The following is a 14,726-nucleotide window of genomic DNA, read 5'->3' on the forward strand; positions in this document are numbered from 1 at the left end:
ATATAATTTTTAACTGGTGAAGTATATTTTTTAAAACTATAATTTAGAAGTTTTGTTGCATTTTTTTTTCTTAATATCCGGACTTAAAAAGTTGCTTAATATTTCCATAGAAAGTTTTTAGGGCCCAGTGTGGAGAAGCTATAGGGCTGCATAGACAGTTGTTGTTGTCATTTATTTGATCTCAGAAATTTATCTAAGCCGCAATGAAATTTATTTTTCAATCTAAAGGTATACTAATTTAACCGCCAATGTAATAGAACATTTCCATATGTACTAAGAAAGACATTTTGAACGCAAGTCAACAAATTTGTAACCTACACATTTGAAATCTACACATTTGATTACAGATCTTAGCCAATAAATTTTACTTGAACATTTCATTTATATGAATCGAAGCATTATATGCATATACTTGCAGATAATATATACGTATAATTGTAGGTAACATGTGATGAAACGAAATTGACTCAAGAGGAAGTTACGAATGCGAGACAGTTCTCGGTGAAAATGGCGTATGCGAGAAATGAAACTCTATATCAAGATGTATGCGAGAAGCTATTATCATCTTGCCCAAAACTTGTGGTGAGCTATTTTAATAAGAATTGGCACACTTTCCGATAAGTAAGTTTGTTTCATCTAACAGTAAGTATGAAGTATCAAATTCTAAATCTTAATTGGAAACTTATCACTCTCAGACGGCGGAATCCCAAGAATTGAAACCCACGCTACCCAAAATCGATAGGATTTATTTTTCTTGCAACCGAGATTGGCCATCAACAAAATTTTATGAGTCAGATGAAACATATTAATGAGATTCTTTATTTGTAAATCGAGAGATCAATAAATACTAAAATTTTTATTTTTGTACATTTAGATTAGAAAGAAGTAAAAAAGTATATGAAAATGGCCCCCAAGTGATTAATTAGTGATTAGAGGAAATAAAATTACACCTTGAAACCTCTAAAAATCTAAATATGATTGATTTTTATGTGTAATCATAATATTGGAACACATTTTAGGTCCGAAAGCAACGGCAGGAGAAAGAGACAGCTGAAAAGAGAAGGAGGACTACGGTGGAATTTGCCAAAGAGGAAAGAAGGCGAGCCCATGAATTCCGAATGCAAAGGGAGGAACAAGACAGGCGTAAGAGAAACGAACAAAGGAATCGAATGATAGACGAAGCAAGCTTAATTGCGACATCCCTGGCTAATGAGACCATGGTGATGCTGGCAACAAGATTCATCGACAGGGTGTCGCAAGGTCTATCATTCGAAGATATGTCGATTGTTGAGAAACCATTATATTTGGTGGATTTTACAAGTTTCTCGATCTTAGAAAATGCAGAGCATTTTCCAGCTCTAACTGGTAATACTAGCGTTGTTACCAAGAAAAGAAAGGTTCTATGATGTTCAACGAAAAGTTTGTTAGTAAAATTTCATTCATTGAAGGAGAATGCTTAGAAATCTTTGCTACAGTGATAGCCGAGATGAAGAAGGTTGTCTACAATAGTAAAGTTAAAATTTTATCTGATTGTAAAATAAGTTTACTTTCATTATTAATAAAAAAAATAACAAATAATGGTACTTTCCTTTTTTCCTGGCGCAAGTAAATTAAGTAATTTTATGTATTTACTGTGTTTATTTTTAATAGACATCGACAAAATTAAAAAAAAAAAGCCTAGTGAGTTTATATTGGTAATTTTTTCGCTTGCACCCACGTTATGAAAAGTAATCAAATAACTTATATGTTTATAGTAGTGTGTAATTCTATCTTTATGTTTAGTTTGCGTTGGTTACTGAAATTTACAAATCTTGGAGTTTATATATCTCTGTAATCTTTAGAGTTTATAAATGCCTGTTTTTAATAATTTCATTTGCACACATATTTAGGTTGATTACAGAAATAAAATGAGACTAAACAGAAAATTACTTGGGTAGATTTCTGTATCATGATCTGCAGCAAAATAATTGCCAAGTTTTGGCCAACTTCTGGGCAGTGGACTGCTAGAAACTGAAAAAGACATCACACAAAGGGATCAACTCAAATGGTATAATTCGTATCCACCCCCCCCCCCAAGCAAAAACATCTACTTGTTTTTTTATATCAAAAATTGCAAGTTTGAAATCTCTTTTGCACCTTGGCAATTGTAGTTGGCGTGATAGATCACGATACAGAAATAACCCCATTAACAATATTATTACAGAATGAAAGAGAAATTAAAACTGTTTTGTTTAATAGATAATTCATTCACTATTGTTTGATGCCATCTTTAATTCAAAGTTATTCTACCAGTTTTTTAAAAAGATAAGAAGAAAGATAACTTCAGATTTTTATCGTTTATTGTTCTTTTTGAGCAAAAATATAAATATTTGCCTAAAACAGTTTAACAACTAAATAGATCACTTTAGTGAGCTAACAAAGGGAATGAGATTTTTTGTCTGAAGCAGAACTTGTCACATAAATATGACCAAGTTTAAAGTCAAATATTTCACTTTATTTATACTAGATTAGTTTTATTGATATCGGCTATTTCAGTTGAAATACGTGTTGCATAATTGTTAAAATTCTAAATTGTTTTCTTTACTTCTATTCAGATTTTAACTACCTGCTGCTCCTGTAAGACTGGAGAACCTTCTGGTTACAAACATGTCTTAGCCCTTTTACATGCAGTCGAGGACTACTGTAAGCTGCCCCGACAGAGCGATTACAGATCCGGCACCAGACTAAGCCGATTAAGCTGCAACCAAAGCGAGCATCGGAAGTGTTTGGCAAGAATGTAGTATGCGAATTGAAAATTAAAGACTTTTATTCGGGGGCCATAAATTCACCAACATTACTTTCACACGATATAATTCATGACAGATATGGAAAAGAAAACATCGAGACAAGATTCTGATAAATGGATGAAATTAAGATTAATATATATGGATTCTGCTCAGTGAAGTGTAAATTTAACGAGATTATTCTGTTTATCTTCTGTTTTTATTTATAAATTTATAACAAGAAATTATTTTTCAAAGTTCTAGTATTGAAATTTTGAATATTTTTTTTACGAATATTTTTATTCACTTTATTTTTCACAAGAATTCAAAATATATAAACTAGGTGAAGAGAATTCAAAATATATAGACTAGATGAACAACCCATGTCAAAGTCCATGTGTCCAATTTTTGAAACTATTTTATTTAACCTAGATCTTACTAAAGTCAATAAATACTTTTCGTATATTTCTAAAATTTGTTTTATTTTAATTCATCTAGGTTTTAATTATTTAAGGTCAGCTTATCCTTTCATTAATTAATGTTGAATCTTTTTGATAATGGCTAGTTAACAATCTAAAAAATTATGTGCACTAAGAAATAAAATTTAAAAGACACAACGCGATGTATTTAAAATTAATTTTATCATTTAATTCAGCTAGCAAATGTCTTCACTTAAAAATAAAAGTACGATACGACAATGACTACGTGAACGATGGCTCCCTTGCAAATCATCTGCTTGAGGTCGGTATCAATGGCACTGCATTCGACAATTTGTTACCAACGCACAAACTTGATCGCTGTCTCTCCCCTCCTGATCTGGTGCCGCCTAGTTGTTCTGCTTCCTCCTCGTGCTCGTCTCCTCCAGCACCAAGGCCTTTCAACTGTGGTCAGGCCAAATTAATTGACATCGATGATGATTTGCCCCCATTGCCTCCGGCCGCTACTAAGAGGTTCGGGTGCCAGAAATGTGGGGTCAGTTTCCTCTCTCTAAGGGACCTCGAAACGCATCTGGACGAGGCTCACATTTTGGCAAAATTGCCACCACCCAATTCACCATCTGCCGCTGATCCCATGACTGACCCATCAACAAGCAGACCATCTAGGAGTGGCATCCCTACCACTTGCAACTCAGATGATGACTTCCTCTTTCCAGGTGAGCATCGTAGAAAACATGCATCCAGACCGATGTTATTTAACAGCAAGGTTGACCTTGTGGGAGATACGTGCGGTAGCAGTGGGAAAGTAAGTACCAATCCTTATCCTACCAGGCATCGCACTATCCCAGCAAATTTGAGGAAGAAATTGCCGAATAACAGAAACGTAAGCTTTGATAGTGTAACTACCACTCTTTCCCTAGTCTAGGTCACGCGACTGACAAGCCCAGCAACAATCTCGACACTGCTTGTGCACCATCCATTTTAAGGAATAAACGCTGTCCCGACAAATCATGTTTTACGGATGGTATCCTCAACTGGGTCTTCCCCATCAGATCCCCCACACCCTGTGTCATTGATGGATGTAGAGCTACATACAAGACTGACAGATGATACTATAACACCAGCTCCATCAGAAAACATCTGAAGACAGCCCACGATCCATCATTAAAACAAACAACTGGTGTGGTAAATGTCACAGAAAGATTCTTGCCAGGACACCCTCGGTCCATTCATGCTTCCAGAAGACAGCTTTTGTCCTCAGGGACCCTGGATCACATAATTTCAAATGCAACAGCTGTAATGAGGCCTTCATGACGAAGAGAGGTCTCCTGAACCAACGATACAACAATGACCCGAAGAATCTTCATGGTGTTTTAACTTTTGTCACGCCATTTGGTGCTTCTAACAAAACTGCGGCATCAACATGGATTCCATTGTAAATGAACTTCGCCTTTCTTGAATTGAAGATGTTTTCCTGTATCAAGATGATGTGCTCATCGGATCATACAAATTTGAAGATTTTGGCAGGAAACTAAAGGCAGTTTTAGAAATGCATTGTGGATAATGAAAGCAAGCCAATTAACGACAGAGGAACATCTTTCGATTCCATTATCGCAAATGAGACGATCATCAAACCATCGACAACTTACAACAAGGAAGCAGACGAGCTTGTTGGACAACAACTGAGAGTACAAAGATATCAGAACTGGGAATGGCGAAAAAGCTGGCTAATTCATTACTTTGTTTCATGTTTACTGGGCTTTCAACGCGTTTCAGGGTTCCAGCTACCCATCCAAATGACAGAAGCTCTCCGACGCCTTGAAGATATTGGTTTTAGGGTGATTAGGATATCCGCAGACAACCATAAAACTAATGTAAAGGCCTTTTCTAGTCTTGCTGGTGGACAACTTTGAAAAAAAATATTGTTTCTAGAGCTGTTAAAATATTTAGTCTGGACAGAATACCAATAAAATTTCTGAAGCAAAATGCTAAGACTAAATCAGCCACTATTTCTAAACTCAACTAACACAATAGAATTTTTAGAGATGATCAATAAACGGTTCACAGTTCTAAACTTAAAAAACACTCATTATATAACATCAAGAAATCCAGATGCAATGCATTTTTTTCTCCATAGATGATGAAAGAGTAACTTGGTAGGAAGAAGACTAACTAAACTATTTTTAAGAACGAAGCTCTAAAATTCACAACTCAATCAACATTGAAGTGTATAAAACAATTGCTGGAGTCAGGGTTTCAGCATGTCTATACTCGAAAAATGACGTCCGATGAAGTGGAATAATTTTTTTAAGTTCTAAGGCAAATGCCAGGATCAAATAACATGACTAACGCAAATAACTGCATTCAAAAAAATTTAACTATGGGTATTGCGTCATCAGCTTCGAAAGGTAATGTAGAATCAACATCAAGCAAATGAATGCCTTATTCTGAAGTTGTACAGACTGAAGCAACAGATGATAAGAAAAGACGCTTTTTTTTAATCTCTTCAAAGAAACTGATCATTCATGAGTGCCCATTTATCCGACCTAATAAAATATTTTAGTAATTTTTTTTTAATCAAAATAATCTTTATTAAATCCTATAAAAGCCAACAAGCAATAAAAACATCAAATTCATGGACACTGCGTCGGGTAAGTCACTTAATGCTTTTCCTTCTAATGAAGTGTACTTAGAAAAAAGTGACAATAGAAATTATACTTTAGATTTTATTCTCCCCTTTATTCCCCCCTTAATTAAAATAACATAATAGTTATGATCTTTCGTTAATAACATCTTCACTGAATAAAATAAATTTTATACAATACTTGTATAATGATTATATTGTATGTAAATACCAAATTTAAATATTAATATTAAGTTAAAAGTCTGTAGGCCTGAAAGAAAAATTAGCATTTGTACTTGATAGTTTGCGTAATCTTCTGTTAATATCACAGTGAATCATACAAATAATATTATATAATACTTATACAATAATTATATTGTGTGTAAATATCAAATTAATTGTTACTACCTATATCAATTGTTTATCTGTAATCTTATAAATATTTTGTTATGAAACAGGAAAACTTTTTTTTTATTTTTGTAAATAAATGTTTTGTAGATAAATTGTGTGCTTTATTTAAATTTAACTATCTTTTTAAAAGCATGTTTCTCTTTTGCAGAAATAATATGCGTTGAATTAATGTATTTTGTCCACATTGACACAAATCTACATTGTTAAAAGCTGTCTCAGGTATTAAATTGGAACCAGGGTTTTCAACTGCTGTGCTCAACTCTATGATGCTCATAGCCAGTAAGTTAAAACCCCGTGAAAGAATATGTATTGTTTCTTTTGATGAGATGTCTTTGAAACCTGGACTTACCTATGAAAAACACAAGGGCAGAGTCACAGGTTTTGAAGACTATGGTTCCTATACAGAAAAAACTTCCAAACTTGCAACTCATGTACTTGGTTTTATGGTACGTGGTCTTTGTAAGAAGTGGAAACAGGTTGTTGGTTACTTTTTTTCATCACAAACAGCTCCATCAGCCACTCTGAAAATCTTACTTAATGATTTATTAAGTAAGTTATTTCAGTGTAGTTTGATACCTGTTGCTGTTGTGTGTGATCAGGGGGCCAACAACCAGAAGTTATATTCTAAATAGTTAGGCGTTACAGTTGAATGGCCATTTTTGTTAATAGAGGAGCACGAGATTTTCACCTTTTTTGATGTGCCCCATCTACTAAAAAATTTGCGCAATAACCTTAAGAAATATCATGTGCGCTTTAGTGGCTTTAAGGTTGCCAAGTGGCATCTTTATGGGATTTTGATTCCAAACCTATACCACAGAGTTACTCCAAAATTAACTCAAAAGCATATTTAGGTTGATGGACTAAGTTCAATGAATATTAGACTTGCAGCACAGATTTTTAGTAAATCTGTTGCCGCCGGTCTTAACATTTGGCCGATTACCTCCTGCTACACATACAGCTGATTTCTGTTTTGCTGTAGATGATTTATTCGATAGTTTGTCGTGTCTTAAAAAGCACAAAGTCTTTGCTTTCGGCTGTTACACTATCTTCATCCCACATCAGTATCTGGACTGAATCTTTGGAATTCATAAAATTCCTGAGTTTTTAACTAAGGGGGAAAAATTATGTTTCCTTCACTGTTGGGATGGCAAATTACCATGAATGCAGCTATGAAACTGGTACCTCGGTTATTAAATGACCATGGGGTACCTTTCAAACTGATGTCCAGGTTTAACCAAGATGCAATTTAGAATTTTTTCTCTGTTGTTAGACGCTGGGGTGGTAACAGTGATCACCCAACTGCACATGACTTTCAACAGAGCGCTCGCATGATAATTGCACAAAATATAATTAGCACTTGTGGAATATCGAATTGTGAGCCAGATAATGACACAGTTCTGATTCCATCTGAAGTGCTTACAGCTTCTGAATTATCTGAGTTGAACTCCAACGATGATGATTCCGATTCACACAATGAAGTAGTTGACGTTCCTGATGGTATAAATGCCTGATGAAATGATGGTATGCCTGATGGGACAAAAACTACTTATAACCTAAGTGAACGGAATTCAGGAGCTTATGTTTCTGGTTTTGTCGCCAAGAACACATTTGCAAAATTCCAATGTGAGGCGAGTCATTTGTTGTTACTGGCTGACAAAAACATAACTGAAAGTTCCTTATTGTTGCATTTTAAGGAATTTAATGATGTGAAGGATGGCTTAGCATACCCATCTGAAAATTTAATTTTCACCATTTGTGAGATGGGTCACAAATTTTCTACTTTATTTCCAGATATTTGCCACCTTTCTAATCTAAAAATTGAGCTAGTTAACAATCTTCTTCGGGTGGAGCATGAATGGCTTAATTGCAATACCCTCAGCAAAGACTTGTGGGTATTTCTAGTTAATTATTATGCTGAACTAATGATTAGATATAAAATTAAATACATTAATAAAGATATGAAAAATATTAAAAAGTAAAAAAAGAAGTTGTCAAAATTGTAGATAAATAATGTAAAAGTTGTGATTCTTTAAATAAAATATCTATAATTTTGACAACTTCTTCGACTTTTTAATATTTTTAATTAAAAAAAAAACCTTGTCATAATTTTCATATCCTTTAATGTTTTAAAAATGCTAAATTTTTTGATTTCATTTGCTATTTAGATTAAATATTACTTTTTTCCCCTCAAATCTTACGAGACGGGATTGTTTTACAACCTATTGCCAAACAAAACAGTGAAAATTAAAAGGTGAAAATTGCCATTGGAGAAAAGCTTTAAAAAATGAGCTCGACTGTTTTGCTCTGTGCAAATGGAAGCCATAAGTTAACGCCTCTTGTGATCGGCAGAGCAGAGAAATCACGGTGTTTCAAAAATATCAAGTTTTCCTACCGATTACGCTTCAAAAAAGCATGGATGATGCAAGCATTATTTGAAAATGTTCTTCGAAAACTGGATAAGAAAATGAGTTTTCAAAAGATCTCATGATCCGCATCAAAATAATATATCATGATCTGCAGCAAAATAATTGCCAAATTTTGGCCTACTTCTGGGCAGTGGAACGCTAGAAACTGAAAAAGACATCACACAAAGGGATCAACTCAAATGCAGTAACTCGTATCCACGCCCCAAGCAAAAACATTTACTTGTTTTGTTTGTTCTTTATATAAAAAATTTCAAGTTTGAAATTTGTTAAAATTCTAAATTGTTTTCCTTTCTTCGATTCAGATTTTAACTACCTGCTGCTCCTCTAAGACTGGAAAAGAACCTTCTGGTTGCAAACATGTCTGCCCTTTTACAAGCAGTCGAGGACTACTGTAAGAAGGGGCTGCACGCTGCCCCGACAGAGCAATTACAGATCTAGAACCAGCCTAAGCTGCAACCAAAGCGAGCATCGGAAGTGTTTGGCAAGAATGTAGTTTGCGAATTGAAAAATAAAGACTTTTATAGGGAGGCCTTAAAGGATTTGAACATTGCTTTGTTCAAATGTAGAAATGTTAGTGAGGACTTAATGTACGTTAAAACCATCCCATTACATCTTGTATTGCTGGTGATTCTAGCTCTGTGATTGAAACTAAGTGCATAAAAACTATGGAAGATCTCATACTGTTTCCCCAGCATTACATTCACACCATATAATTCATGACAGATATGGAAAAGAAAACAATGAGACGAAGATTCTGATGAATGGATGAAATTAAGATTAAAAAATATGGGACTTACAAGCTCATTGACCTTAGATTTACATGCTTCAGATTTTTGGTAGAAGATGGCAGTGGTATGGTGAAAATTTTCATTCACAGGCATGCTACCAGCAGAAGCCCAGCTGTGGAACTGAACCCTCTGATAACTGTAGGCTTAACTTGTCAAAAAGGTTGCGACGTAACGAGATCCGTAATGATAAACTATAGAAGAAAAAAAAACGCTAACAGCTACAACAGGAATGCAGAAAAGTCCCTGAAGTCTTTTATGGAAAAATAGAGCGTAATAGGAAGCCTGAAAAAGAAGACGATAGTTTAAAAAAGAATTTGATTAACACAAAATCGAATTTTTGCTGGAGCAGCTAAGATGCTTCAAGATGCAAAAACCACGTAGGACTCCAAGGGCGTATAGATTCATCAGAAGTGACGAGTTTCTTTGCCATCAAACTCTACGCTCAAAAGATTTATTGGTGACATTACCAGCAACACCGTCTCCAGTGTGATAAAGCAGAGCCTGATAATGGAAGCCAACCAATTTACGAGAGAGGAACGTTTTCGATTTCATTATCGTAGCTGAGATGAGTATCAAACCATTTGTAACTTACAACAAGCAAGCAGACGAACTTGTTGGACTCACAACAACTGAGAGTTCAAAGATAGCAGAACTGGGAATGGCGAAAGAAGCTGGCTAATTCATTACTTTGTCTCACATTAACTGAGCTTTCAACCCGTTTCAGGCTTCCAATTGCCTACTACTTTAAAAGAGGTTTGACAGATGAAGAGTTAGTCACCCAAATGACAGGATCTCTCCAAAGCCTTGAAGATGATTAGGATATCCGCAGACAACCACAAAATGAATGTAAAGGCTTCATTTTCAATGCAGCAAGATACTTATTTCTGTCATTTGATCCTTGCCATATCCTTAACAGAACTGGAGAAATTAATTGTTTTTCAGACCCCTACATTTTCAAGGCCCAATTAATGCTATTACCGTTAGAATGCTGTATAATGTGCAAAAGAGTAATGTTATTAAATGTGTTAAAAACTTAACACGAAAACACGTATATCCATCAAATTTTAAAAAAATGATTGTTTATAGAGCTGTTAAAATATTTAGTCTGGACACAATAGCAATAAAATTTCTGAAGCAATATGCTAAGACTAAATCAGCCACTATTCCTAAACTCAACTAACACAATAGAATTTTTAGAGATGATCAATAAACGGTTCACAGTTCTAAACTTAAAAAACACTCATTATATGACATCAAGAAATCCAGATGCAATGCATTTTTTTCTTCTCCACAGCTGATGAAAGAGTAACTTGGTTGGAAGAAGACTAACTAAACTTATTTTAAGCTGTAGATTCTACTTCTTATTTAAACAAGGAGACATACGAAGCTCTAAAATTCACAACTCAGTCAACCGTGAAGTGTATAAAACATTTGCTGGAGTCAGGGTTTCAGTATGTCTTAACTCGATAAATGACATCCGATGAAGTGGAATTATTCTTTTAAGTTCTAAGACAAATGCAAGGATCAAATAACATGACTAACGCAAATAACTGCATTCAAAAAATTTTAATTACGGGTATTGCGTCATCAGTTTCGAAAGGTAATGTCGAATCATCATCAAGCGAATGGATGGCTTATTCTGAAGTTGTATAGACAAGCAACAGATGGTAAGAAAATAAGTTTTTTTTTTTTTTTTTAATCTCTTCAAAGAAACTGGACTATCCATGAGTGCCCATTAATCTGACCTAATAAAATTTTTAGTATTTTTAAATCAAAATCATATATTTTTTTAATCCTATAAAAGCCAATACGCAATAAAAACAGAACACTGCGTCGGGTAAGTCATTTAATGCTTTTCCTTTTAATGAAGTGTACTTAGAAAAAAGTGACAACAGAAAATGAATGCAGGCCATTCGAAATTCCACATTAAAAAAAAAGAACGTTGTTACACATTTTGATTTTTCTCATTATAATGATGGTTTTATTAAAAGGTGATGTGAAAGGTAACCCAAGCTGTGCGAAATAATACTACCTCATTTATCAAAAAATCCTGTTTTCAAATGTATAGAACCAACCAACACATGCCGATAAACTTTGCAAACTAGCTCTGGAAAATTTTTTAACACCCTATCTTAGAACTAATGCTAAAGATCCTCCGTTGACTCCTCCATACAACGGACCTTTCTAGGTACTCTCTCGACAAGGTAAGCCACTCTAAGAATTGGATTCCGCACAGCTACAATTAGTCCATATCGTCTACTTGGTTCAAGTAGAGAAGTTCATTTTCTGGAGAACCTGTAAACTTCAAAGTACCCTCAATGTATTTTGGTAATTTCCTCAATGAACTGAAATGTATTTCAAGAAATGAAATGTGATATACCATAGTAAAACTTTCTTTTCTCTTTTTGTGATTTGCTTTACGTCAATTCTTTAGTTTTTACGTGTGATTTACCATGGATGTTTTTAATTTAGTTGTGAAATTTTTTTTCAAGTTATATTAAATTTCGCATTTCTCCTTTTTTAATTTTATTTTTGGCGACTGACTTAACAACTAAAAATGCAGATCATATTACATGCAACCGATTCTCGGTAAAAGTTTAACGGATCATATTTTATGTGAATTCTGTGATACTTTCTCGCTAAAGACAAATGTGGGAATATAGTAGGTATGTCATAGGATAGTAAAGGTCTAGCAACTAGTGCTCATACCTTTATGACTCAAAATAAACTTTGTTCATTTAAAGTTGTTGCACATACTTTACCTGTCGTTAGTATAACTGCAGAAAATTTGCATGCTTTGATTAATAGAGTTATTATTGGTCTAGAGCATATTGGTTACAGAATTTTTGCTGTAACGACTGATAATAACGCTATTAATCGTAGAACTATGTTGCTTTTCTGCAATCCTCCAAAACTGAGTTATGTTTATCCTCACCCTTTTGATAATCCAAGCCCTCTTTTTTATGCAATTGAATCAGTACATGAGGTTAAGTGCCTTCGTAATAACTGGATCAATCAAAAAAAAAAAAAAAATGGGCAACATATGTATTACGACCGCTTTTGAGATCCACAACAAAAACTATGGCCAGGCTGAGAACCAATCACCACAGAGAGGGGAGGAAAGAATATAGGAACTGTGAAAACTGCCCAGATACACAACTGACACCATGCCACATCTTTGTGCTTCCAGCAATGAGTGCCAATCTGAGAAAAATAGGAGTCTTGCTGCCATTAACTGACCTTTATGACGATAACATCAAGCAAATCGCAGAAGCAGTAATCAAGACTAATGGAAACATTTGATTCGGCTATGTCATAGACACGACAAAAAAAAAAAAAAAAAAAAAACACGTTGATTCTGATACTGAAAAGGTATTAAAAAATAGTAAAAATTTTAAGCTTAGTAATTTCAATAATAATATTGTCATTAAAAATCTTTTAGTTTTTTATATGAGATTAAAAATTAAAATTAGCAATATACAATTTCCTTACTTAATTATCAGTCCTAAATTTCATAAAATTCATGTAAAATTTAGAACTATCACATGTGGATTTAATACTTATCTAACTAAACCTGGCACCATTTTCTCTAACTACTTAAATAAAATTATTTACCATATTTCTAAAGAAGGTTTCTCTTGGATTATCACTAATAATCAACCGATTTTAGATTTCATTAAACATAATAAAATTAATTCTATTGCAATTCCTCCAGGATCTTTTCAATAACATTCCCCTTTCTAAACTAAAAGAATTCCTTTTGAATTAATACTATGATTTTAAAGATATTCTTTCCTTTGTTGCTATTTTGATTATTGGGAAATTGTGATCAATTTCTGTCTTTATAATAATTATCTTTACAATGGAAAGGATATTTTTCTTCAAATTGATGGAATACCACAAGGATCTAATTATTCATCTCTCTTAGCTAACTTATTTTTGCATTATTATGAAAGAAATTAAACTCTTAGTATTAATTTGTTTTTAGATATATTGATGACTCAATTATCTTTAATTTTCAAGATTATACTATTTTATTAAAGGATATATACCCTGAGGAATTAATCTTGCTTCGTAATCATGATGATAATGTTTATTTCAATTTTTTGGATTTGGGTATTGTTACACATTGTAACACTAATTTTTTAAGGTACAATGTACAATTTGTTCTGATATTTTTTACTGATAAGACTTTGAACTTTTCACACTCAATCTGGGCTTTTACTGTGGCAAGAGAAAACTATAAGACAGGAAAACTTTGTCCATTGATCTGATTGATTATAGGGTGAAGATTCTTGAATTGGATGGATATAAAGAAGTTATTGTAACAGTCTGTAGCATTGACGTATCTGTTACATTTTCATGTTTTATTTTCATTTGTTATATCTATATTTGCAGCATCGTTTCCCCATTTTAGGAAGTGTTGGAAAGGCTTAGGCAAGAGTATCCCTGCCCCATATGTTCCACATAAGAATCTACAGGGGAAAAAAGGAGATCCTCCACCAGTGATTATTCGCCTATGAGATGATATGGCAGAAAACGAATAAGATTGTTGTCAAGCATCGATGAGGATAGCAGTCAGGAAATGATGAACGAGACCGCATACCAGATGAAGTCCTAGGAACTATGCCATCTGATGCAGATGTGTTAGACCAGCACACCGCAAGCGTACTAAGTTTATACTTTAGATGTTTTTCTCCCCTTTATAAAAGGAATGATACATTATTAAAGAATGTTATCCATCTACCTATTGAATGAAAAACTATAAAGGAATCCATTCAGAATTTATTAGAGAATTAAAACTAGTAACCCAGCAAGGGATCCCCCGAACAGGAAAAGGCAGTCTGGATCGATCCTTGAAGGAACTGTTTGAAGTCGTCTACTCCGCCGTAGTAAGACCCATGATTTACTTCTTTTCTTACAGGACGTAGAATTAAAGCTTACAGAAACTTTTAGATTAAACATTCGCTCATCAGCCATAAAATGGTACTTATGCCATAAGGCGTTGCTTTCAAGGAAAGGACATAATTAGGAGTATGAATTAGCTACGTCCTTGTTCCGCAGCTGTAATAATATATCACTAAATTGTCATAGTTTGAGAGAGCAAATTAATTGTGCTTTCGCGAAAATTATTTCATAATTTAATGAGTTTATCGATAGAGAGAACGGGTGGGTTTTGGAGGTAAATCATTTAGAAATAAGCAAGTTGGCATCTTCGCCTATTGTAAACAACATGAAGGAAGTAGGAAGCAACGTAGGAAATTTAATATTTTTCTAAA

At 33.9% G+C, this 14,726-nt stretch overlaps 1 protein-coding gene and 1 pseudogene across 2 annotated transcripts; both read left to right on the plus strand.

Annotated features, from left to right (window-relative positions):
- Positions 1 to 457: 457 nt before the first annotated feature.
- On the plus strand, positions 458 to 1,406 carry LOC147803085 (uncharacterized). 2 transcript variants are annotated; one of them, XM_087153347.1, is made up of 2 exons: positions 458 to 582; positions 1,020 to 1,406. In XM_087153347.1, the coding sequence occupies exons 1-2, from the start codon at positions 508 to 510 to the stop codon at positions 1,404 to 1,406; spliced, it is 462 nt and encodes a 153-aa protein (XP_087009473.1). In that variant the 5' UTR covers positions 458 to 507. The 2 variants fall into 2 exon arrangements, 1 of the variants encoding a protein (XP_087009473.1); XR_015429768.1 differs by having other exon boundaries at positions 485 to 621; positions 1,020 to 1,144.
- Positions 1,407 to 10,384: 8,978 nt separating this feature from the next.
- LOC147803086 (uncharacterized) lies at positions 10,385 to 11,100 on the plus strand (annotated as a pseudogene).
- The last annotated feature ends 3,626 nt before the right edge of the window (positions 11,101 to 14,726 follow it).

Source organism: Parasteatoda tepidariorum, chromosome 10 (assembly GCF_982258835.1).
Source record: "Parasteatoda tepidariorum strain Cologne lab strain chromosome 10, Ptep-v5.0, whole genome shotgun sequence".
Taxonomy (NCBI): Eukaryota; Metazoa; Arthropoda; class Arachnida; order Araneae; family Theridiidae; genus Parasteatoda; species Parasteatoda tepidariorum.

What these genes read in the sequence shown, in the direction of transcription:
- LOC147803085 (XM_087153347.1), top strand. Translation starts at nt 508, where the DNA reads ATGGCGTATGCGAGAAATGAAACTCTATATCAAGATGTATGCGAGAAG. An exon ending in CATCTTGCCCAAAACTTGTG is followed by an intron (nt 583 to 1,019) that starts GTGAGCTATTTT and finishes AACACATTTTAG; the next exon opens with GTCCGAAAGCAACGGCAGGA.